A 27,790-nucleotide genomic window follows, 5' to 3' on the forward strand; every position below is an offset into this window, starting at 1 on the left:
CTGCCCCCAAGAATTCTTTTTCCAAACTGATGTAAGCCAGAACATATTTTTCCTCACTCAGTTTCTTTTTGCCTCCCATTTGGCTTATAAAATAAATTGGGGGAATACTTCTAAACTGATATACATTAAGGCCAATACTTTACTTGTTTTTCGTCATACTGTTTCTCCGTGTCTTACCTTTGGGTTTTGAAATAATGGAATGGTTCTTCCAAACTGATATAAGACTTTTTATTTCCCCTCACGAAGTTTCTCTGTTCCTTACCTTTGCTCCATAAAATACTGGTCAAAAATTCCTACGGTTACTCCAAACTGACATACAACCAGTACTTGTTTTTTAATCACATGGTTTCTCTTTGCATTGCATTGTCTTTTTCAGATATGGATACACCGCAAATTTACATTAGGATCCAAGAGTTTTTTGTAAACAAAAAATAATAAGTCTTTGCTTCATAATAAGAGTTGCTACCTTCTCCAACATAATGGTGAGGCCAAACTAATACATAACCTGTGTCGACCCAAACTACTTCGTCTTATGAATGAGGTTCCCTACCCTGTGAAAGAATTTCTCCAGCTTATTTTCATGGTGGCCTCTCCCTAAACGCTCGAGGTTGTGGTCGGGAGGTGGATTTGTAATTTTCTCGAGAGAATTATACGGGGAGTGCGCCGATTGTTTCTTTTGAATGGAACAAAAAGGTTCAAATCGGCTGTACAGGCGATTGTCGGCCTTTCTGTCTTTACTCCATCCTGCCACATCCACGTCCGGGATGACCTTTTTATCGCAGGGCTTTGTCCGTGACATTGTTTCAGAGGAAGAGAACTCAGTTGTGTGTTGGTGGTCCTCGGTTTTGAATCTGGGTTTGGAGTACTTTAGATCGACCGGATGGTTCTGCTGATCCCGGATGGATATGTTGCTATGGTGATGTTTGACAGTGCCCTCATCTTCGGCTTTTATCGTGTCCGTGCTGTCGTCTGAAGTGACGCTCGGCGTTTCCACGGTCCTAACTCTCGCCTCTTTCTTGTCTGGTATGTTCAGAAAGGACTTAATCTTCTTTGTACTCTTCTTTAAGAAATCCTGAGAGCCCAATTTGTTGGGTTTAACCGCCAGATCCTTTCCGTCGACACTCAGGCTGGCGGCGGATAGAGTCCTGGAAGGCGGCTCCCGCCAGATCGAAGTGCTCGAATCTGTCACGCTCTTGACATCGTAATGAGAGACTGATCGTTGATCCTCGTTGAGATTCGACCCGTATACGCTATGCTTCTTGTTGATTGCAGCCGGACCTCTGTCTATTTGCATCCTAGCGAAAGATCCGTACATGGCACCTGAGGAGTCCTGTGCAAATGCCGTGTTGGATCTGGGATCAGCCATGCTGCGTCTTTTGTGCCAGCTGTCAGTTAGCATGTCAGGATTTGTAACGTTCTGCCCACGCTTGATTCTACCTAAGCTGGCATACGCCAACGGGTACGAGTTCTTGCCGCTGTAGTCATCCAAAACCTGTAGGCTTTTTCTCTTCAGCAGGAAATCTTCGTTGTTTAGTCGGTTGCCTTCTGGCGGGTTCCACTGCATGGAGGAGTAGCGCAAATTATGGAGCGCTGATGAACGGCTACCGACAGAGGGTGCGTTGTTCAAATACAGGTTCGACTCCAGTTGCTCGGGTATGGCTGATCTGTAAACCAGAGAGGACCTCATTCTTCCCTGTGCAAAGTTTTTGGGTAATTCAATGTGATCCGGGTAATCCGACGGCTCGTTGTACGGCAGGTCTTGGTTTTGAAGGTACGACTCAATCCTCCATGTACGCATGAATGACTTGGATGTTTTTTCCAGAGTCGGCATGTTTTTCTGCATGGACAGGATTTGTTTGTCGTTGCCGTTGTACGATTGACGCAGTTTTTGAACCCTGTACATCTGCGGTACTAAATAATTACTCTCCAGCGGGTAGCGGTTTTTCTCCATGCCAGTTTCCCGGCATATATTCCAATTGCTTGCTCTGGCTCTGATGTTCTGCGTGAGGTTTCCCTCCTGTCTTTCGCCAGCATAACTGTGTCTTTTTACATAGTTTATTGAATCAGCAGACTGAAATTTGGACATGTGGTTCTGCAACCCCAAGTCATGTTCAATTAAAGGTACAAAATGATTGTCGTTGAAGTCTCTGTCAAACATATTCCTATCGCAGGGTTTCCGGTAGGCGGAGTCCAACGTGTGCCTTAGCGGGTCACGGCGATCTATTTGTGTGGAATGAGATTTATATTTCGGCCAGTTTAATAGAGCTTGGGGCCCGTTCGAGGGGAAAGAATGGTCTACTTGACATAATTCCGCAGGCGCAGTTGACCTCGCGTACAGTGTTCTGAACTCCTCGTCGTAGGTCTTCACCAGGTGGCCTGTGATTACCTGCACCATGCTTAAATTGATCTTCGCACAAGACCAAGTGAATCTGCAAATATAGAAATCCCAGATCCATCATCATTGTTGAATACACATCAGGTAGTAAAGGTTCAGTCTGCAGTTGTGTAGCTTGATATATTATCACTATTTTGCACACTGCAAAGAGAGAGAAAAAAATGACTTTTTTTTATTACAGTGAACCCTCGTTTATCTCGGTGGATTCCAAAAAGAACCACTGGTAGTCAAAATCCGTAAAGTACAAACCTTCACTTTTTTTTTACAATTTTTATGCAATCAAAAACACTCTACATTGAAACCAAAGAACAAACCCTTTATAAAGGTCCACACTTCTATTTGACACATAAAAGTACTCTATACTGTAACTTTAATGATGTATGTCTTTTTTTTACTCATACCTAATATCTTAGGTACTGTTTAGCCAATGCATGAGGAAAATCTCTGAATTAGTGAGACTGTGACAGAGGAACTGCTTTATAGCAAAATATTACTATGCTTCATTGAAAATAGTAATCAAATTAGAGAAAATTGTTCGATCTTGCAGATAATCTTGCCAATTTTGTAGTAATTTTCGGATTTTATTAAAAACATCCTCTTATTTGTTATTTGATAATTTTGCAAACTGATGATTCTTCTCATTTCTCAATAAGGCAAAACTATTAGCAAAGTAAGACGAACTTGTTCACAGTGAAAAGAGATCTTTTGCAGTGTTTTGTTGGTTTCCGACTGGAATTTATATATTTTTTTGCTCAATCATGCAGTGTAATGAAAGAGTAAGGGTTCTTCATAAGAAACATTAAACTGTTTATGAAAATACTGAATAAACTTGAATTTAAGTGTGGGTTGAACTTATGACAGCAACCCTAAATACATGTGCAGGTTAAGTTTACTCAAAAGGCTTGTTTTGATTGAGCATAGTTTATCTTCTATTTCGTTTATTTGTTTTCATTACACCGTCTATAAAGAACATTATATACAGTTATCTCAAGGACGCGTTAAGATCTACTTCACACAATGGAAAAACTACATATTCAAATATTCTAATTTTATATTTGCCAATCACGCTTAAAGAGATTTAATTGCCTCATTCAGCGCATAAAGCAGAAATCAGAAACCCAAAAGTTGTGTTTACCTGTAGGATCCATAAATCACGGTATGACAGTCAACCAGGATGAATTTCTGCTCCATTTTCCCATGAAATTTAGTCCCAGTCCGACATACGTAATCTTCACCTTTCACGGTGCGCACCCTCATATTCTGTGGAAAAATAAAAACGATGAGTCAACATGTATTTTAAATCAATGTAGCAAGTGAGAACATGTTGGTGCCATATCTTCTTTGTTAGCATTTGTGCTGTTTGTTTGGAGACCGGCTTAGGTTTTATGAGAATGGTTTTCGCTTTTCATAACTGGAACTGTTTGAACGGGGAAAAAAATGAAATGGAGTCCCAAAATGACGAACATCCACCACAATCACAATTTCAGGTTTAATTCCAAAAAAATGAGTTGATAAGAGAATGATTTAATGCATTGGATTTTATTCTTACGATGAAGAATGTGGTTCCACATTGTCTCCCTAACATCTGCAAAGAAGATTCCTTAGGATGCCAGGGTGGGGAGAAGGAGGACAAACTGTTCTTCCTTCTTGAGTTCAATTAAAATCTGAGTTGCTGAAGTAAGGAGGTTCTGTTGAGTTTTTTATTACAATAAAAAACAAAAAACAAACAATAAAAATGAATATTCTAAGCTTTTTAGTACAGAACAATACTGTAATGGTTTCACAATCGTTTATTCACAAGAGGGGTGGACTATGACAAAATAGAAACATACGTCAGTGGAGAATTCCAAAAAACACAACCCTGCACCAACTGAATCTTGCAGGTGGGTTGAAAAAATTCAAAGCAAAACTAAAGTTCTCCCCCCTACAGTAAATCAGAATACCATTTAGAACAATGTAGACACTGTTTATCGACTTGATAAATTGATATACTGTATTGTGGCAACAAAATTAATAAAACAAGAAGTGGATGAATTACATTTACGTATATGGATAATCATGAGGTGCATTATCCATCCATCCATCCTTCATCTGCACCGCTTATCCTTAGTAGGGTCGCGGGCGTGCTGGAGCCCATCCCAGCTATATTCTGGCAGTGGGCAGGGGACACCCTGAACTGGTTGCCAGCCAGTCGCTAGGCACACAGGGACAGACAACTCACTCGCTCATTCACACCTAGGGACAATTTGGACCATCCGATTAACCTAACATGCATGTTTGGAATGTGGGAGGAAACCGGAGTGCCCGGAGGAAACCCACGCAAGCACGGGGAGAACATGCAAACTCCACACAGGAGGTTCGATCTCATGATCTCAGAACTGTGCCGCACACGCGCTAACCACTGCGCCGCCGTGCTGCCCTGAGGTGCATTAGTCACCACTAAATGATTAACTTGAATAAAATATTGATGTGATGAATAAAATAATGAAAAGGACCTACATGGAATTATATCATTATGACAATTTATGCAGGGACACATTTCAATAAAACAACAGTATATTTTGACTATTATTGCACACTGTGGTTTTTTTTATTTTGACAATTATTAAAAACTTCTTGTGCAATGTTTGCATTATTGCCAACCATGGTACTGCTCTTAGAATTTTACACTCTTAAGTGTTAATCTTATTTTGTAACCTTGGAGATTCTATTAAAAAGAGAAGGCTCGTGGAAGACCCATTAAACAGGTTGGACTTTTACATCTTCAGGGTTTGCACAGTACTCTGCTGTTCTCTTTCCAAGCTCAAAATTCCATTGATGTCTTCTTTCTTTATTTTGAGTATCTATTAAACTCATCTATTAAAATCATTTTATCAACAGTAATACCTTTTTTATATATAAAATGCAGACATTACAGTCTAGAAAACAATAAGAATTTATACAAATGTATTTGATGGCAAACTTGACATGGTTACACCAAATCCCTTCCGCATTAAAGAGGGAATTCTGTTCCGCTCTACTGGTTTTGTACTATATGTCTTATGACCTTCATGATCCATAAGGTTTATGTGTGACATTCCCTTTTTTTATTTCAAAGTGACTCAATTCCCTGATGACACGTCTGTATGCTACTTGGAATTGTTTTAAGTTCTCCTGAAAAGCACATGGGAAAATGTGGTTAATGTCAAGGTTGAACGTGAAATGACACGGTCTTTAAAGAAATGCCGTAGCTTTCTTTATAAAAGAAAATCTTTGTTCATTTATGACAACCTTAATTTTGTGTTCTATTTCCACAGTTGGCACGCAAGCAAAGAATCAAAGTGTGTTGAGTCACGGAGTCAAGTTTGATTTTCTTGTGTGTGTAAACACAGCTTGAGGCAATTCCTTCTTTCCCCTTGCGAGATAACAACATTGTTTATCTATAACAGGAGAGTGTATCTTTCAAATTTAACAGTTTCAGTTGGAGATTAAATCAGAAAGTTGGTAGTGTAAGTGTCATATTTGCAATGACTCCATGCCCTGATCGGTGCCACGCCATGAATAAATGATGTAAATCTAAGCAGTGTGCAGCATATCAAACAAGGAAAAAGCTATGTTGTTTTTCGTTTCCATTCACTGATTTTACATTACAAACCCCTATGAGTGCATTTATTTACTGTGTCTTCAATGTGATGTCTCTGGTGATAAGCCCAATCAGAGCTTTGATTTGAAGCAACCACAAAAGGTATGATGAGGTATTTACACCACTGCAAGCTGGAATGCAGTAGACTCCGTGTGAACGAAGCGGCTCCCTTCATTAAAATCAAGGTTGTGTGAAAAGATTGGATCTGACAGATGAGATGGAGGTGTGAGGAAATTAAACTGGCTGTATATTTGATAGAAGTCATTGGAGCTGTCTTGATACCTTAATCATGAACTGTATCAAATTACAGTTCTCACTCTCCGTCTGGATGGTGATATTAAAAAACAGTGATACCTTGGTACTAGTCCATAATCTCTTTGCGATCGGCATTGTTTAAGTACCAAAACATTTTATCCCACACTAGGTAATGGTATTAACATTCCATCATACTCTAAAATACCCAAACAATGAATAAAACGTGTATCTAAACTAACCTAAATACCCAAAATATATTTTTTCATGTTCATAAACAATGATCATTATATAAATGTGTAGATAATACAACACAATGTGAAACAATTTTAAACCATTATTGCGATTACACCGTCAAGCACGTATTGACTACTGCGCCAAAACCAAACGAAAACGCAAACAAGGGCTACGTCGCGTAAAATGTGAGCCCTATATTTCTAGACCAATTAAAAGATATTATTTTTCATTCTCGAACATTTTTGCTAAAGTGCCAGAGAGCCACTATGGAGCGCCTATGAGCCGCCTGCGGCTTTAGAGCCGCCTGTTGCTGACCCCACCACTCGCTCAACCGGGTTTTACCAAAACACAGCTTCCTTTTTCAGAAAGTATCACAATAACTCTGTTCTACTTCAAAATATCATGTTCTTTTGCATGAAAAGTTATAATGATTTTTTAGGAAACCTACCAAGGAAGCTTGTGTAAGTAGCTGAGTATTTAACTAGGATATGCCTGAAGGCACTCGGAGATAATGACGAGGGAACGGGCCAAGAACATAGGAAGAGCCAATGACAAGGTCAAACACCAAAATGACAAGGTCAAACCCAAAAAGCTCTGAAAAGGATCCGAACAGAACCCCAAAAAGATCATTAGAGAAAAAAGATCTTAATCGTGTTTTGAGCACATTCGTGTGATAAAACCACTTGAACAGAGATAAAAGTAAACCGTGGCTAGTTATAATCGTATGAGATGGTTTGGATCAAATACCCGGAGTTGTTGAAGTTTAATATCTTGATTTTCAGCCGCAGTGAAGAAATGCTTCAGGTGGAAATCGTCCAAAAGTACGTAGACGGGAATTCCCCGGATGGAAGCGTCGACAATTTCCTTCAAAATGTCCACATCGGTGAACATATCCATGACGATGGCGATCACCTGTGAGGATAGGGTGGAGAAATAAATATGGACGTGTCATAGATCAAATATTAAATTAATCGTTGTTTTAGAAATGGCCATCTTATTTTCCCGTTTTTTTCATGTGCAGTAGTTTTAATTTATTTTCTTTTTCTTTAATAATAAAAGACTATGTCATAGTATTTTCATTTTCATTTTACAATATTACTTTGATAATATTTTCTGTATTATCACTTTGTAATATTTGTACATATGTTTAGGATATATTTTATATTTCTATTTCATAATATTGTTGTTGTTTTATATATTTATTTTATAACATGATATATATACAGTGTGTTGGTTATTTTTTATATTCGATAATGCATTAAATAAAGGCATTATTTCCTTATTTTAATATATACATTTCATATACACGTTTGTGTGCAGTTATTTCAATTTATTTTCATTAGTCTTTTTTAATTTTAAATATCATTTTATTTTATATGTAACATTATTTGTATCTAATATCATTTGTATTTAATAATCTTTTCTTATTATTATTTTACAATTTGTTTACACTTCTATTTTATCTTACTATTCTTCATTAGATTTTTTTTTCATAATATATTTTTTGTTCTATGATAGCCGTTATTATTGTTTTTATTACATTTTTATTTTTGTGATTGCAATTGTTTTCCAAATAATGTTGTATTTATTGTACAATAATTAGTTTTTTTTTTATTTTACATTTTTGTTAAGCTATTCATTGTATGATTTTTATATTATAATATTTGTATATTATATTTTCATTTTATACTGTTTTTTTTTCATATTTCTATTTCTTAATATACAATATAACATTAATATATTTTTATAAAATCCTTTTGATTTTGTAATATCTTTTAGAATGATATTATTATATTTAATTCATATTGCTGTATCTTACAGATCATAAATGTTGAAGAATAACAGTTTAAATACATGATGTCCAATAACTAAGCCTTCTTGACCAAAGCGAAACCATCTTAAAAACTTTCAACATCAAGAACAGAAACAAGCAAAATTAACAAATCAGATATGATGCTAGCATGACCTAATTAAAACGCCACGGGGTCTGCCCTGAGTGCAGACCACACAACAAAATGGGATGAGCAACTTAAGGGGTGAGTGGGACTATCCAGCTTGACATCTGGCGTGTCGGTAGGGGTTTTGGCACTTGCTTAGAGCGCCTCGTGGTTGCCACTCTGGGATGTCTTTCGAGCAGGGTTGGGTAGCGTTACTTTAACTTGATTACTTCCAATTACTTTTGAATTACTCTAATACCAAATATGCTAATAAAAGACAAAATAAACTAAATATAACTCGCAACACGTGGTAAGCTTTCGCTCCGAGCTTTGATCTCTTTGATCTCCGGCAAAACTAACATAAAATGCGAAAGAAACAAAATGAAAATAAATCCAAACAGCTTGCCAACATCATTTTTGCCGTTCCATGTATTCCGTTACTCCCCAAGCCTGCACAAAATTTAGTAATTTTATTCATATTTAGTTTATTTTGTCTTTTATTAGCATATTTGGTATTGGAGTATTCCAAAAGTAATTGAAAGTAATCCAGTTAAAGTAACCCTACCCAACCCTGATATCAAGCACTAAAGACTTTATGATGTTTTCACAGCTCAAATGTGGTTATTTAGGTGCATGAAGACAAAATAGCATCCATTTTCCACAGACCATTAATAGTATTTGATTGACAGTTGTGAATGGTTCGGTCTACGTTATTATTTCCTTTCTTTCATGTACTCTACGCAACACAAGCAACTTGCTCGGAAATGTCAGTCATTCCAGTTCTCCCCTAAATAGACAGTAAAGGATTCCTAGCAAGGAATAAAAAAACGAAATAAAAGGACTCTATTAATTTTCCATAGATGGTTTATGAGTACAAACGCGTATCTGCACGCAGCACAATGTAAGCGGGTGACCATTGGTGAGTCATTCCTATTATGCAAAGGACCTAATACGATAGTAGTAACAGCTTGTTCCCACACTCTCTTGATGTGAGAAGTTGTCAAACTGGATGCGGGCCACGAAAATGTCAGTCGACACTCCCTGCCACTGAACGCTGGAGGTGTGAGAGCCTGACGGCCGCTGGTGCCAGTAACATGTTACATTACTGTATTTTAGAAAATATAAGGCACTCCTTAAAACCCCAAATTGGTAAGAAATTAGAAAGAGTGCCTTATAATCTGGTGCGGTTTATACGGTGCCGTAAAAAAGTATCTGCCCGTATCCTGATTTCTGTGTGTTTTGCATATTTAGCACTCACAAAGGTTTCAGATCACTAAACCAATTTGAATATCACACAGAGACAACCCGAGGATATACAAAATGCAATTTTGAGTTATTGATCAAAACCTATCTGGGCCTTATTTGAAAAAGTAATCACCCCCTGAACCTAAAAGCGACTCAGGCCACCTTTGCAGAGATAACAGAAATCAAGAGTTTACAATAAATGGAAATGAGTCATTCACAATGCTGTGGAGGAATAATGGTCCACTCCTCTTTGCAAAATTGCTCTAAATATGCCTTTTTTGAGGGTTTTCTAGCATGAACCGCCCGTTTAAGGTCACATCAAAGCAGCTCAATTGGATTTAAATCCAGACTTTGACTTGGCCAATCCAGACCCTTAATTTTGGGGAATTTTCAGAGGTGAACTTGCTGGTGTGATTTGGATCCTTGTCCTGCTAAATGATCCAAGAGTGCTTAAGTTTGAGGGCATGAACCTGATAAAAAAACTGAATTTCTTATTCCGTCAACCACAGCAAATTATACTGGTCCTGAGTCAGCAAAGAAACCCCAGACCAATTATTGTTCATGACTCCACCATAAGAAAGGCACTAGATAGAAATGCCACCCATGCGAGAGTTCCCAGGCGAAAACCATTATTGTCACAAACAAAAACAAAGAGTTCCCTCACATCTGCCCAAAAGCATCTTGATCATCCTCAATACTAAAACTACTTTTACTGGCATAACAATGGCACAGCATTTGACAAAAAGAACATGATGCCAACAGTAAAGCATGGCGGGTTGCAATGTGATGTTCTGTGGCTGCTTTGCTGCCTCAAGACTAGGACAATTTGCCGTGGTTGACGGAATAAGGAACTCTGGTGCAGATGATCCATCAGTTTTGGCTCTTAAACTGAAGCATTCTGGGATCATGAAGCAGGACAACAAACCAAAACACAACAGCAAGTCCGCCTCTGAAAGGCAAAAAAAGAAGGTTCTGGATTGGCAAATTACTTTATACCAGATACGTTTTGATTTTTTTTGTGCCTTAATGAATGAAATCAACATTTTAAAGCTGAATTTTGTATTTCCTTAGGTTTTCTCTATATGATGTTAAAGTTGGTTTAACTAACTGAAACATTTGTGAGTGATAGATATGCAAAAAACATAAAAATCAGGAAGTGACAAATACTTTTCACGCAACTGTATACCGAAAAAATACGCTAGATAGAATTGGAAATGCATAGCTAGAATGACATGATACTGCATACGGTAACTGTTCTGCCTTTTAGAAACATACAGAGTGGTCTTCAAGTGCCCTCTTGTGGTTAACATGCCAATTGTTTGTTACTAGAAGAAAACAAAAAAGTAACGCAGAAGTTCTACGGCAGCTAAGACGCCGACTTTCGAATGCTTATTGCAAATCATCATTGTGGCTTTGGATAAAAATTGTCCGTAAGTACTGTAGGTAGCATATTGTGAGAACTGGAATGAAGATTTATGTTTCTGTTAATATTTTGTACAAAGGTATGTACTCTGGTTTGAATTGATGTTAGCATGTCTTTGCTTAGCTTAGAACATATCTGTTTAGTTGGCAAGGTAACACCAATATTTTGTACTTTTTGTACTGTTTCTAGTTTTACGGCAAGCATACAAAGGTAATTGAACCTACTTGGTTCCTTAAGACGTTACCATGTTATGTTTAAATGCAGATCATTGATTATAGCATACTATAGTAGATTACTATTCTTGCTTTTTTACATTGTCATGTAAATCCCTGGATCTGAAAGAACCCATTACTGAATGGTGTTTCTATCTACCTACAAAATACAACTAAATACAGTTATAGTGGTGCCATCTCAAGCACACAGTGCGAGGATGCTGAATTTCCTCTCATATAGATATTCAACCTGCCATATATACTCGCATCCAAACCAAATTTACAACTATAAAATAAAATATTGGAGTCAGATTATATGCACATATTCGGTTGTGTGTCACAAATAGGTAATGCTAAGCTGCGCATGGGGAGGGGGTGGTTTAAATTAACAGGAAATCAACAGGCCAATGTGAACACCGAATTCACAGTAAAAGAGCTAAGTGTCTTTTTACTTGTAAAATTACTTTGCAATACACCATGCCTGGAGAGAAAAAATGCCTTGGACGTCACCCAGAAATGGAGAAGGAGATTTTCAAGTGGTTTGAAACCAAGAGACAAAATGGATCTGGAGTTTCTTCGCTAAGTGTTCATTTGAAAGCTCTCAAGCAAGAAATATAAAAAAGGTCCACTGCTTCCACAGATTGGTGTACACATTTCACATTACTTTTTGGTGTCAGTAATCTGGGGGGATAACTGAATTACTTTTCAAATGAAGTAATCCGTAACTGTGACTAATTATTTTTTATCAGTAGCACGCCCAACACTCTTTAAATATGCACTAAATAAAGCATAATCCAATATATTAAACGCAGTGGCTTATGTGTCATATTTAAACGGTGATAATCAATTACAGTTGACCGCCTACAGAGTACAGAAGTGGCTATGAATAATTGAGGTCTAAACAAAACACACTTTCCACTCCCACGGTGCCTCCCACATGCACATCATTTGAATTAATGAATATTAAAATACAGGTAAAAACATAATTTGTAGCCTTTTATCTGAGTCAGTAGAAATTATTATTGATGATAGAATAGTGAATTGATAATAGTTAACTACAGGGTTAAAAGTCCTAATTATACTAGAATATTAGTATACATAAAAAAGCAAGAAGAGAGTGGCTAATGGTAGATAAGATGAATTTGATTTATTTTAAAATGTAAAAAATAAAAGAAAATAATATTTGTATCTGGGGATTTTTAAGGACAAAAGAAAATGTTGCTATTTCTTCTTGCTGCTATTTTTCATTTGTATTGTGCCTTATTTGTTGCATGTTTGCACTCGGGGAAGAGGAGGAAATGTGATCTGTACTGTATGTTGTGCATATAACATATTTTCCAATAAAGTTATACAGTATATGACGTTTATTTTACTAGAAAATAAGGCCCTTTAAAAGTTTTACATTTAAGAAAAAATATGATAAGTAAAATACAGTTAGCAAAATCACAATTAAAATGAGAACGAATATCAGAATCTCTGATCCCTCAAAATACAGGTTAAAGGTGAAATTGCCGTATAGCAGGGGATGAAAACCTATGCTAATCCATAGCTAATGTGATCTGAACCCTTGGTACCCCAGATAAATAACAAAATACTATATAGTAAGTACTTCTTGTGTGTATTAAATCGGTGTATGACTACATATCATTATGAATAAATGAAAAATGAAGTTGTATTTGATTTGACTTGAGTTGGCTGAGTGGAGTAGTGGGTGGATGCGCGTTAGATAAACGTCCCGTTCCTCTATTGGTTACAGCCATATTCCATAGTGAGAGTAATGATTTTGTGTGCCCTTTTTGTGTTGCTTGATAGTTGCAAGATTCATTTTAATGGTTATCTGGATTTAACTTCTTCTTTTGGTACGGGGTCTGCACCAGCGGCTCTGGAGCTGCAGGCGGCCCTAGTGACTCCTTAGCACTTTTTCAAAAATGTTTGATAATAGAAAATGATGTGATCTGCTCCCGACAGTTTCTCACATTCTAGTCAAAAACCCCAACCTTCGACTCAGTTTATGAGGGCGAACAAAGACAACTCTAACTGTAGATTAATATACGATCGCAGTTTTTTGCTGGATATGCGAACATCCAGAAATCCAGCGCAAATTTCGACGATCACTCGGGAGTGTTTACTTAGCCTCGGAGTGCTACGTCAACAGAACGCTGCGGCCGACAAAGCAGCGAGTAAAAGTGGCAAGCGGAAGCGCTGTGACCGGGGAAGGAAACGAGGTTGTCGGGCCGGGCTAACGGCTCGGATGAAGGCTAAACCCTTCAAAACGCCTCTACCATCCATTTTCCTATCCAACGTCCGCTCCCTGGACAACAAACTGGACCATTTACAATTGGAATTCTCAACGAACCGCGAGTTGACGAACTGTTGTGCTTTAATTCTGACGGAGACATGGCTAAACTCATCTATCCCGAATGACGCTGTTAGCATTGTGGGGCTAACTGCTTTCCGCGCCGATAGAAGCGGCAAGCTCACCGGCAAAAGCAAGGGTGGCGGTCTATGCATTTATACAAACAACAACTGGTGTAGAAATGCGAAGATAATCTCGAATCACTGCTCACGAGACATTGAACTTTTGACGGTGATCTGCAGACCGTTCTACCTACCGAGGGAGTTTAGCGCGACCATCATTACTGCCGTGTACGTGCCCCCCAGCGCTAATACGAAGGAGGCAATGGACGTTCTCTACCGAACTGTGAGTGAACTGCAGCATGCTTACACCGAGTGCATTTTTATTGCGGCGGGGGACTTTAACCAGGCCAATATGAAAACAGTTCTCCCGCATTTCCATCAGCATGTAAATTTTGCTACAAGAGGTAGGAACACATTAGACCTGGCCTACACAAACATCAAAGGTGCATATAAAGCAGCCCCCCGCCCCCACCTTGGCTCATCAGATCACCTTTCTGTTATGCTAATTCCAGCATACAAGCCCCTGCTGACCAGAGAAAAACCTACAGTGAAGCAGGTGAGGGTGTGGTCTGAGGGGGCAATGGAGGCACTACAGGACTGCTTTGATTGCACTGATTGGGACATGTTTAAATCGGCTGCCACTTACAACAACAAAATAAATATAGATGAGTACGCCATTTCTGTGTCAGCCTATATCAGTAAATGCGCAGAAGACGTCAGCAATACCAAAACTATATGCACCCGTGCCAATCAGAAGCCCTGGATGACTGCTGAGATACGCAAACAACTAAAAGTACGGAACCTTGTCTTTAAATCTGGTGACATGGAGGCGCTGAGATCAGCGAGGGCTAACCTGAACCGTGCTATCAGACTAGCAAAGCGAACGTACAGTCAAAAAATCCAGGAACGTTTCCTCAACAAAACCAACACCAGGGATATGTGGAAAGGCATTCAGGCCATTACCAAATACAAGCCAACCACCGCCCCAGTGCAGGACACTAGCATGGACTTTCTGAATGACCTCAACAAATTCTTTGGAAGGTTCGAGGCACAAAACGGCACCACTGCAGCGAAAGCGGTTCCAAATCAGGACGAAAGAGCACTCCACCTGGACTCATCTGACGTGAGGAAGACCCTGAGAAGGGTCAACACAAGGAAGGCTCCAGGCCCGGACAACATTCCGGGGCGGGTACTTAGGGAGTGCGCCGATCAGCTGGCTTGTGTACTAACAGACATTTTCAACACCTCGCTAGACCAAACCAAAGTACCATCATGCTTTAAATTTGCCAACATCATCCCAGTGCCAAAGAAACCCCAGATCTTATCATTCAACGATTACCGGCCCGTTGCACTGACTCCTATCATAATGAAGTGCTTTGAGAGACTGGTTAAAGAGCACATCACCTCCAGTCTCCCCTCCTCATTCGACCCCTTTCAGTTTGCCTACAGGACAAACCGCTCCACCAGGGATGCCATCTCCTCTGCGCTTCACCTGAGCCTGACACATCTAGAGGAGAAGAACACCCATGTGCGGATGCTGTTCCTGGACTTCAGTTCAGCATTCAACACCATCATCCCACAACATCTGGTAGACAAAATGAGACTCCTGGGTTTCAACACCCCCCTGCGGAACTGGCTGCTGGACTTCCTCTGTGACAGACCCCAATCAGTGCGGATAGGTCAGAACAGTTCAGATGTCATCTGCCTCAGCACGGGCTCCCCCCAAGGCTGCGTCCTAAGCCCCTTGCTGTTCACCTTGATGACACACGACTGCGTCCCTAGGTCCGCCACAAACCACATCGTGAAGTATGCTGACGACACAACAGTGGTGGGCCTCATCAGGGATGACAACGACCTAGCCTACAGAGAGGAGGTGGAGCAGTTGGTGGGCTGGTGCAGGGACAACAGCCTGGTCCTGAATGTTGACAAAACTAAAGAGATCATTGTCGACTTTAGGAAAAACCAGCCCAACCATGCCCCACTTTGCATCAACAACAAGGCTGTGGAGGTTGTCAGCAGTATCAAGTTCCTAGGGGTGCACATTACAAACAAACTCACCTGGTCCGTGAACACTGCATCACTGGTTAAGAGGGCACAGCAGCGCCTGTACTTCCTGCGGAGGATGAGGAGAGCCCACCTGCCCCCACCCTCCCTCATCACATTCTACAGGGGCACCATAGAGAGTATCCTGACCAGCTGTATCTCTGTGTGGTGTGGAGGCTGCAGCGCTACCGACTGGGGTAGTGTGAGGAGGGTAACGAGGACAGCAGAGAAAATAATTGGGACTACACTTCCCTCCATTCAGGACATTGGCCAGAAGCGCTGCCTATCCCATGCTAAGAACATTACCGGGGACCCCTCTCACCCCCATCATGGACTGTTCACACTGCTAGCCTCTGGGAAGAGGTTCTGCAGTGTGCGGTGCAGGACCACCAGGCTCCGCAATAGTCTAGTCCCACTGGCCATTAGACTGTTAAATGGTCAATCTAACATATAGTTAACTTAAATCTAAGCGGCTGCTAATCTGACTTTTTGCACTACTGGCAGTTTTTTATAGCTTGCCACTCATTGCACATTGCTCTCTGCACTATGGTAATTACAGCGTTATTGTTACAGTGTTAATGTTACTGTGTACCTGACTTGTTAACCTGACTGCCCATTTTGCACATCTGGTTAGCTACTCTTCTTGCACTATCGGCACTATGGTAAAATACTATACGTAGCCAATTACAATACGACTTTATTTATATCTGTACATTCAAGGAAACTGTGGGGGTCAGATGCATCGACATTTCGTTCTGTATACACGTGTACTAGAATGACAATAAAGTAGATCTGAATCTGAATCTGAATCTGAATCTGAAAGACATACATGACACAAACTTGACATCTTCCAATGAATATAGATGTATACAGTATGTTTTGATATTCTTACAAGGCTTAAATAAGGCTTTTAGTTATTTTGGAAAAATATGTTTTTGGAGGTTTATTAAGCCCTATAAAGCTGCTTTAACATTATTGCAAGTCTTGTCATGATTACTGATTCGGGGCACCGGCGACTGCCCCGTTGGCGCCAACAGCCCTGGTCGCTGATTAGCTCCTTGCTACTTTTTATACCCCCAGGCTCCCTGTTACTGGCGTCAGACCGTCCTGTGAACCTAAGCTTTTTGCTAGGTAAGCACCGTACCCTCCGACAATCTCCTGCTCTGTTTTCTCCAGCCTGTTACCTGTTGCCGACCTGTTTCTGGACCCGTTTCTGCCATCGAGCTGTTTTGCCCTATTTCCTGCCTGATACTTGTTGCCGACCTTTTTTCTGGACTCGATTACCGCCCTTGCTCCCCTGTCCCGGCTATCGATCAGCTTTCCTGCCACCCACGACTATCCCCGCTCGACACGGAAGTGCCACTTCCGCGTTCCTGCCGTCAGCTACCCGTGTCCGACGATCATCGGATCGTGGAAGCAAGCACTGCTCTCTTTTTTCAATAAAATTAAGTTAAATGAACACTATTGGGTCCTGTCTCCGTCTCTGGCTTGTGACAGATTATAAATACAGTAGTCTTGACGAAGAACACAAGTTTCTGAATGGATTTGAGGGAAAGGAAATATGGGAGGTAGTTCAGCGAATGCATGTCCAGCTTTATGATGCAGTGCAAAACAACAGCAGTCCAGCATTTTATAGGGCATCGACCAATAGCAGATGAATAGCAGACTAAATATGAATAAAATGACTAAATTTTGTGCAGAATACATGAACGGCAAAAATGATGTTGGCAAGCTGTTTTGATTTATTTTCATTTTGTTTCTGTCGCATTTTATGTTAGTTTTGCCAGAGATCAAAGCCAGGAGAGAAAGCTTACCACGTGTTGTGAGTCATCATTTTATTCATATTTAGTTTCTTTTGTCTTTTATTAGTATACTTGGTATTGGAGTAATCCAAAAGTAATTAAAAGTAATCAAGTTAAAGTAACCCTACCCAACCCTGATAATAATAACATTGTGAGGCAAGGTTGGTGTATCCTGGGGGGGTATACTTTACTAACTGTACGATAGAGAGGAAGATTCAAAGTAGTGAGAAAACATCGGGAGTGCTTCACGAATCTTCAAGAAGCTTCGTTTTCCCATCCTCCACGACAGCACTCGTTTTACCTGTCTGGCATCCCGGATGTGTTTCAGAATCACGTCTTTGATACTCGGGCTGTTTTGCCTCGGGGGATGATAGAGCAGATCGATATTAGTCTGCAGGTTTTCATGTCCAACTTGGGGCCATCCCATTTCCAGAGAAGGAGCGTCCGTGTCCGAGTGGACGGGCCAGTACGTCCCCGAGGACGATTGGCTATCGACTGTACGGTCGATTTCTTCTTCGTGCTCGCAAGGCGCTAGCGCTTTAGCGTTGCCCGTGATGAAATCCAGCTCTTCTTGAGAGAGGAAGCTTCCGACGCTTTCACCTTTGAGGAACTCGGTGTAACTGTCTCGGCCTCCGCTCAGCAGGCAATCGATGGCGAGGCGATAGGACTCCTTGTAGTGGGTTTGCATGTAATCCCCCGGCGGGTACTCGCCCCTCAAGGACGACAACGACGAAAATTGGATCGAGTCCATTGTTTCGGTCGTCCTTCCGTGTTGCTGTTGCGTTACAAAAAAAGAGAAAGAATCAGGTTAAATATGAATACTGTACTGATTCGTGTATAATGAGCCTTTACCTAAAAAGAACTCAACAATTGGGTGTGCGTTATAGATGTATATACAGTGGGACCTCGCAACTTTGCGGTTCCACGTTCGCGGGTTGAGAGCTTTGCGGGTCTAAAAAATAATAATAATAAAATAAAATGAATTTTTTTTTTTTTCCAAGCATTTTTGAAGGGGCGTCGCTACTTCGCGGATTTTCACTTTTCGCGGGTGGTTTTGGTCCCCATTAACTGCAATAACCGAGGGATTACTGTATATATATAAAATATATATACTGTATCGTATCATTGGCTAGACACCTGTCACTCACTGAGTGAGAAACAAAAAAACAATATTATTGGGCTAATTAATTAGATTAGATTAAGTCTAATATGATATATATATATATATATATATATATATATATATATATATATATATATATATATATATATATATATATATATATAAAATGATTGATCAGTCAAAAAAACGGGAATTGAACCTGAGTCATGTCGGTGAGAGTACTGAATTATAACCACCAGACCAGTGTTTCCCAACTGGTGGGTCATGGCCCTCTCCCTTGAGAAAAAAATGCCAAGAAGAAAAAACACTGAGGTTCAATTACATTCCTTTTTAAATGTTTTATTTCATTTTTTATTGATAGACAAAATTATTTAACAAAACAGGGCAATCGTACATGGGTTTTTTTTCTCCCCATTGCAAAGAAAAACTAGATAATTAAAAACTTGTAATATTCAATTTTCTCACTTATACAATATACTCAATATTCATAAAGAAGCAACCCCGCCAAAAATAAAAAGCCTCTGAAATACGAAAACAGACACACACAAAAAAATCTTATGTTGCTACTAAACTAAACATTATACTATTGCTGCTCGTGTCTTGTTCAGCAAGTAAAAGTCAATGTTTCAGTTACCCAGCCTTGGACCGATATACAAAGGTGTAGGGTTGTGGGAGGGGGGGCGCCGGGGTCTCAAAGGGCTGCACAGACCACAGATTATTGCAAACCACAGACTATTATTACACCATTCCCTGATCTAAAAGCTACATGAGGGCAAGGAAAAACTCAAAAGGAGAACAGAAAAAAAGAGAAGAAAAGAAAAATGAGTAAAAATAATAATAATGAGGAAGAAAAAAAGAAAGAAGGAGACACGTTTTTTTTTGGAGGGTGGTCTCTGATCGCTCTTGTGTTACATTCAAATAAATAGCAAATTATTTGAATGTAACGGTAAATGCTTTTGACAACACTGTACTTCCACTGAAAGTGTGATACAATGCACCTTTTTTGTGTTGTGCAACCAACTCAATAAATATACAAAATGTTTGTATAATGTAACAAACGACTTTTAAAAAAAGGGAAATCTCATGTATCGTAATAGTTGTATAAAATACTGACGTGTGTGGGTCGTGCAACCTCTCCGATATTTAATTATTCAATTCATTCAAATGGGGGGTTTGGGGTTTTTAAGGGTTATTTATCTATCTTCGTTATTCATTATTCATTATCCGTTATCGGTCAGTTCATAATACGCTACAAAGCCTAGGAGCCCGGACACTTACTCTCAGCCAAAAGGCCAAGCTAAGGTCCTAGCCCTAAAGCCTTGTTGCGATCATTGCGAATGCACCGTTCCCGGAGGTACTGCAATACCGGGCCGATGCGTGGAGTGGACAGAGCAAGCTCTTATTCCATCTCCGGAATGCAAAAATCAAAGCCTAGGAGTCGGGACTCTTATGAAACTAACCAGGGTTGCCGGTAAACCAGCAGAATAAAACTGGACTTGATGTCAGGTTTTGGACATGTTTGCTAATGATTTGGTTGGCACACCATTATTCCGAGCGACACTCACATACTCTGTGTGCTCCGATCGGTGAAAGATTAGAGGGAACATTGGTGATAAGGGGAGAAAAAGTGGAAAACGGCGACAACATCGATCTTGTCGAAGAAGGAAATGATAACGAAATACCAAAATGGAGTACACCTGTCTGCCATCAAAGCATTCCCGGAAGGTACAGTAAATACTTCAAATATGTTATATTTTTCAGCTTTTTACCATTATATTAATCTTTGTTGTTTATGTACACGCTTTATAGAGATGTTTAATTTTATTTTAGGATGTGGCTATTTCAAACCAGGGTCAATTTATATGCCAGTATATATTTTACTTGATTTTATATGTTTTACCTGGAGTGCCATGCCAAATCTTCTTGCGTAAAATCAGGGTTGGGTAGGGTTACTTTAACTTGATTACTTTCAATTACTTTTGGATTACTCCAATACCAAATATACTAATAAAAGACAAAAGAAACTAAATATGAATAAAATCACTACATTTTGTGCAGGCTTGGTGAGTAACGGAATACATGGAACGGCAAAAATGATGTTGGCAAGCTGTTTGGATTTATTTTCATTTTGTTTCTGTCGCATTTTATGTTAGTTTTGCCAGAGATCAAAGAGTTCAAAGCCAGGAGAGAAAGCTTACCACGTGTTGTGAGTCATAATTTTATTCATATTTAGTTTCTTTTGACTCTTATTAGCATATTTGGTATTGGAGTAATCCAAAAGTAATTGAAAGTAATCAAGTTAAAGTAACCCTACCCAACCCTGCGTACAATGTTTCGTTTCACAACGTTGATATCAATGACAATAAAACAATTCTAATTCAGGTCGCAGCTTGTCATTAGGGTGGAATTTTGGGCCCCTAAGTCAGACCAGTTGAGAACCACTGCACTAGACCACCAGTGACATACAGCAGAAGACATACAAAAGCCAAACAAATTTGATATCACTATCACACTAATTTTATATATGGTTGAAGAGATAAATGATAGCTAATAGAGAAAAAATGTCATCCTAGATATATGCAAATGCAAAAAAGCAAACAACTCTTTGTGTAACTGAAAGTGATTCGGACATAAATGCCTCAATGTGTTATATTTGAACTCTAGATGGGACTGTGTTATCTGGTACAAGCAAGGGCCAGTGATACACAACACAGCGTGCCGGATTAAATTGGCGCCCGCCTTCTACAGTGTGAATGAAATACAAATTTCTTGGCCTTTAATTGTTTTGTATTGTATTTTTGCCTAGTATTCCAATCAATGTTGTTGTTTGTTTTGTTTTTTTGCTGGATGAAAGTTTTTTGTACCACTAGAATACCAAATAAAACACACTGTTATTTACAATGGTTAGTTTGATCCGAGAAAAAGTTAAAAAAAAACTTTATGCAGATTTTTAATCTCTTATTTTTAATAGGGATGGTGATTTCAATCCAAGAAACTTCATAAAGACAGAAATGTAATCATGTCTGATTTTGTTGCTCTAACTGTGTGACTGTTTTGTTTGTGACTTAAATGTAAATAAAAACCAGCCGGTAATTGCGCTGTAATGAGAGTGCTGGGAAAAGAAGCTAACAAGTTTGTTGGTTTTAGAATTCCCAAGAAGTAAAACAGGAAACACAGACGAGCGATACGAGGGTTAGCTCCAGGTCCGTGACTTCCGCCAGTATTTCCTCAATTTTTGCAGTTAATCCCTTCTATATACCGTATTTTTCAGAAATATACGTCTTATATTTAGGTGCGCCATATAGAACAAAGGGTTTATTTTCCCCATTACGTTCATGCAAGTATAGCTCTTGTAGTAATTTTAAATTCACGCGCCTTAAAATCCAGTGCGCTTTATACAGTATATGATTATAAAAAACTATTATTGAAAGTGTGCTTTATAATCTGATGTTCCTTGTAGTGCAGAAAATATGGTACATTTAGATAGATAGATAGATAGATAGATAGATAGATAGATAGATAGATAGATAGATAGATAGATAGATAGATAGATAGATAGATAGATAGATAGATAGATAGATAGATAGATAGATAGATAGATAGATAGATAGATAGATAGATAGATAGATAGATAGGTAATTTATTCATCCCCATAGGGAAATTCACACTTCCAGCAGTCTACCCCGTTGTTTATTAACAGATTAACATGATGCCCTAGAGTCCAAAAGTTCGACATCCCTGCGGCAGACGGAAATCTTTTCTTTGTGAAAATCCAGGGATACACCACCTCGTGTTAGCAAGTCCGCCTCCTCTCCGATTCCCCCCAGCTTTCGTGTCTCTGTAAAGCGGCGTTGAAGCCGGATAGCTCCGGGTAGTGAAAGTAGATTTCAATATATATATATATCTCATCTCATCTCATCTCATCAGCCGTACCGCTTATCCTCATCAGGGTCGCGGGGGTGCTGGAGCCCATCCCAGCCATCTCCGGGCAGTGGGCAGGGGACACCCTGAACTGGTTGCCAGCCAATCGCAGGGCACACAGGGACAGACAACTCATTCGCTCATTCACACCTAGGGACAATTTGGACCGGCCAATTCACCTGAAATGCATGTTTTTGGAACGTGGGAGGAAACCGGAGTGCCCGGAGGAAACCCACGCAAGCACGGGGAGAACATACAAACTCCGCACAGGAAGTCTGGAGCTGGATTTGAACCCACAACAGGTTCCCATGACATGAACTGTGCCGCACAAGCGCTAACCACTGCCCCGCCGTGCTGCCCCTATATATATATATATATATATATATATATATATATATATATATATATATATATATATATATATATATATATATATATATATATATATATATATATATATATATATATATATATATATAGTGCAAATTAACTTAAGCATTCGGGCTCGGGCTGGTTTGGGCTTTTATACCTGAAGGTCAGGTCGGGATGGATTTTTTAGGCCAGATCTTACATCTAGCACCTGGTATTCTAGGGTAGTCTACCACCCAAGTACTAACCAGGCCGACCCTGATTAATTTCCCAAAGATCAGGCATTTTCAGGGTGGTATGGCCATAAACAGGTTAGCTTGCAATCAGTGTGTGTAAGGGGTTATCTCATCATCATTAGTATTGGAAACCATTCATTCGAATTGCTACGGTTCCCAGGAAACAGTAGGCAGTTCTATGATTATGACATATTTATCCAAGGAACAACAAGACCACTTCACATATTGAGTGTACTCGCATACAAACCTACATCCTATATAAAAAAATCCACAAAGTCCTAAAATAAAATATCAAGGGAAAATGTAATACCATAAAGACCCAGGCACTGCGGTCCTCGAGGGCCAAATGCCGTGGATGATTTTGTATGTTTCTCTTCTTCAACTCAGGAGACACAAATTATGAGCTTGTTAGCAAGCTACAAGAGCTTGCAATCACCTGTATTGGAGAAGAGAAAAACCAGGCAGGTCATGCGGCCCTTGAGGGCTGGAGTGCTAGGTCTGCTGTGGAATATTTGTCAATATTTAATTAGTGGTCCTTCTACTAATGTTGTATTTGTAATACAGTGTGAACATTTGTCATGCAACCGCTCCCACTAGATTTGGCGTCGCATTTGCAATTTGAAAATGTGAGTCATCACGAGGACAACCTGTCTACCAGGATAATGGCTTTACCTATTAAGTTTTTTGACTCAAGGTTTTGTTCCATTTTCGAACGACTCCTTTAATATGCAACAAAGCAGGCCAAACACGTCTTTTGTCGTCAACAAAGAAATTGGGCTGTCAAAGTTTTAATGAGGTGCATCATGACAACTACTTAAATGGTTTAAAATGTGAAATTTAAGCTCTAAAAACCAACGATGTCGAACAATTATCGTTAATTATTGTCCCTGGACACAAACAGTCAATTTATTGTATGAATAGCTACTAAAAAAGTTTTGGGTCCTGTCTCAAAGGTTTTTTACTCGTTACTGTCATCTCTGGCCACAAGTGTTATTGCAGCCTCTCATCTTAGACAAATGTTGAAGAGTAGAAAATAATTTTTAATCCTTATAATTTAAGGTCAATGATCATGGTAAATACATCAAAGCATAGGTTTTTAACCATTTTATAGGGTGATAAGAAAGTTATTTGGATAGAAAATTGAAATATGTAATTTGAAGAATACAATCAAAATGTATCAACCAAAATTTGGAGTATCACTTTAATAGGAGCCTAGAAACAAAGCAGTGCAAAACCTTGAGCATTGTGAATTTGCTCATAAAAGACAGTTTTTTTAAATTATGTTTTGTTTGTTTTTTGTTCATCTGGTAATAAAAATAAAAAATAAAAAGATAAAAACTTAAAATGCACAAAGATACAGCAGAAGGCATTTACGCTCACTTTTATTATTATTTTACCAAAATCATATTTTACTTTTGTATGAAAATTATAATGAAAAAATATTCAAAAGACGAAACAAAATATTTCAATCAAATAAAAAGATGATTATTTGACTTTTTTAAGTACATTTCTTATATTGACTTTTTAAAGCGGGCGTTATTTTATAATATTTGTGTATCTTGTTTATTTGACTTATTTAAGTGACACATTTGAAATTCCTCTTGGGATAATAATGGAAAACATTTAAAAGACAAAACAAAAAATACTATTTATAAATTTACTTAGAATCGTTTCGTAACTTTTTCTTACTTTTAAGAGGAGGGATTTTAAAAATATTTTTATTTCATACAACAGATGGCAGACCCTTTGTGAACATTTTATTTTTTATAAATTGTTTTACAAAACATGTTTTAAATCTATCTTAAAATAATGAAAAATAGTGAAAAACAAATGTCACTTACTTGCCTTTTGCAGTGTCATGTTTTAATTATTTATTCTAAGGTTTTTTCTCTCTCCTATATTCAATTCTGACACAATATTTAAATCTAGGAGGATAAGTACCCGTTTGGGGAAAAAATGGTCCTCTGGGTTCTTTTGTTAGAGGAGAATCATATAATATTTAATATTTTACAAATAAATAATTGATAAAGTACTGTATCTCTAAATGTTTAAAAAATGATAGCTGGGATTTTAATGTGTTTGAAAACTGCTGAGTTTTATTTCCTTGTTATTTCAGCTTTATTTCATTCTCCCGTGGTATTTAAATGAATGAAGATTGCTGCCATCATGGAAAGAAATTCTCATAAAAATGTGCTTGTTAAAGTAGTGGCATATCACATTCAACAGCTTAAAATGAATAATTAAACAAATATATTTTAATCATAATGAAAACATTCGATAGCTCAAGCTTTAGAGTATTTTACATTTGCAGTGTGTGCTATTTTTATTTATCTGTCCTATAGCTTTTTCACTTCTATTTCATTCTCTTATATTAGTTAAATGTACGGAGTTTGTTCCCATCATGGGAAAAAATGCTCTTAAAAAGTCTTAAGGCATATCATGTCTAATATCTTAAGTCAAGTCAAGTCATGTTTATTTGTGACGCCCTTAATCACAAAGAGTCTCAAAGGGCTGCACAGATCACAGATTATTACAAACCACAGACTATTATTACAATATCTTAAATTTGATATTGCAGACATTAGAGCACAGGTGTCAAACAGGCGGCCCGCGGGCCAAATCAGGCCCGCTAGGGGATTGAATCCGGCCCGCGAGACAATACTCAGAGAAGCGCAAGAGAAAAACAAGCAGCAGGTTGAAATATGTCAACTTGATGTTGCCAAACCTAGGTGCCTCGAACAAAGACACTGTACTTGTATTTCTTCCTCTCTCTCTCCCTCTTTTCCACCCTTTTTCTCCCACTCTCTGTTTCTGTCTCTTTCACTCTCTGTGTCTCTCTTTTTCTCTTCCTTTGTTGCTCTTTGTCTCTTTCTCTCTCTGTGTCTTTTTAACTTATTTTGCTCTAACTTTTTTCCTTTTCTCTCTTTTCTCTTTCTCTCTTCCCACCCTTCGCGCTTTCTTTTCTTTCTGCTTCTGTCTTTCTATTTCTCTTAGGATTTCTTTCTTCCTCTCCCTTCTTTTCCCCCTCTCTCACAACTTTTTATCATTTGTTTCTCACACTCTCTCCCTCTCCCTCTCTCTTTTTCTCTGTCCCGCCCTCTCTCCTTTTCCCTTCCTCTTTCTCTTATTTCTTTATTTCCATTCATCTATCTTTAATCTAGTAGTCCGGCCCCCGACAGATGTTTCTTCTATCATGTGGCCCCTGAGTTAAAATGAGTTTGACACCCCTGCTTTAAAGTATTAGATAATTAAAGACTTACAATGATATATTAGCAAAGTTACTACAAAAGCATAGCAAAAAAATACTGAAAATAAAAATATAAAAATGGGCGGGATCAGCTTGCGATGTCATCATTTGTGGGTGTGACCGTGCTTTTAAATCAGTTTTATGTTTGCATATCCTCACGAAACTCACCTTTGACCTTTAAAAATGATTTAATCTGTATTAAAAGTATTCCGCCTTGAATTATAGTGTAACATTTTCACTTATGAATGAAACAATAGTGTGATAATTCTAAGCCAAGATTTTTTGTTTGTTTGTTTTATTGCCTTCAATTTCAACATTTTCAATTGAATTTCTCTTAAGGCAGACAGTGTTTCTCAACTGGTCTGATGACAAGCTGCAAGTTTGCGACCCAATTCTCCAAAAAAAAAAAAGGATTGTGCAGTTTAAAGCAGATATAGTAGAATACATTCAGTATTTTTCAAAAACAAAATACCCGGGAAAAAACAAGACCACTTCAAATATTGTATGTAATCTCATACAAGCCTACATCGTATATAAGCGACCCCATAGAACTGCTTCAAAATGGCCACACACTCTAAAAAGTTCGTACCCAAAATATAAAAAAAAAATCGTGTACCTAAACGCTAATTAATTTATAGATAATAAAGATCAATACCCTGATAAAACTGTTAGAACTACAACATTTTGAAAGCATTTACTGTATTTTCAAGCAGTGTGACATAGGTAGACACATGCGCAATATTTTAGTGTTTCACCATATTTTTGTTTATTCGACTCGATCCATGTCACTGTTTTCCACTTTTCCTTCAATAACTTTCTTTAGATCCATTATCATGGGCAGAAAAGGGAAAAAAAAAATCACAACAAAATGAGATGTGGTCCCTCTCAAACACAATTGACTGAACAGGAAGAAGGGATCAAGCAGGGCATTATTGCCATCTACTTTATAATTGACCCTCTGTTTTTTTCTTCTTCTTAGTACTATTTTGCCAGGGCAAAAGCCTGCGACCCACTGAAGAAGGGTCCACGACCTACTTTTGGTTTTTGACCCACCATTTGACAAACACTGTCTTATTACCGGTAGATAAAACCAAGCCTAGCTGTGTACACAAACATTCCCAACAGAACAATAACTTACAGTTGAAGTGTGAAAATCCTGTTGACTGCTCTCAAGCATTTCCCAATCGGTTTTACGTCCTGGTATCTGCATTGTAAGTGTTCTTGAGATTTGAGGGGGACCGGGTCCCCCAGAACCGAGCCTCCGAGACCGGGAGGCGCCTGCACATGATAAGCCGTCGGCCGGCTGAG

General features: G+C 38.7%; 1 protein-coding gene and 1 pseudogene across 1 annotated transcript; both read right to left on the minus strand.

Annotated features, from left to right (window-relative positions):
• Positions 1 to 310: 310 nt before the first annotated feature.
• On the minus strand, positions 311 to 27,790 carry sack1b (scaffolding CK1 anchoring protein B). Its single transcript, XM_088351925.1, has 5 exons — positions 27,621 to 27,790; positions 17,888 to 18,361; positions 7,254 to 7,418; positions 3,531 to 3,655; positions 311 to 2,429 (listed from the first exon to the last, which is right to left on the minus strand). Exons 1-5 carry the CDS (start codon positions 27,690 to 27,692, stop codon positions 521 to 523), a joined length of 2,745 nt encoding a protein of 914 aa, XP_088208051.1. The 5' UTR covers positions 27,693 to 27,790; the 3' UTR covers positions 311 to 520.
• On the minus strand, positions 20,049 to 20,138 carry LOC148354179 (U2 spliceosomal RNA; annotated as a pseudogene).

This window comes from Urocampus carinirostris, chromosome 13 (genome assembly GCF_059441175.1).
Source record: "Urocampus carinirostris isolate Australia breed hairy pipefish chromosome 13, RoL_Ucar_1.0, whole genome shotgun sequence".
NCBI classification, from domain to species: domain Eukaryota; kingdom Metazoa; phylum Chordata; class Actinopteri; order Syngnathiformes; family Syngnathidae; genus Urocampus; species Urocampus carinirostris.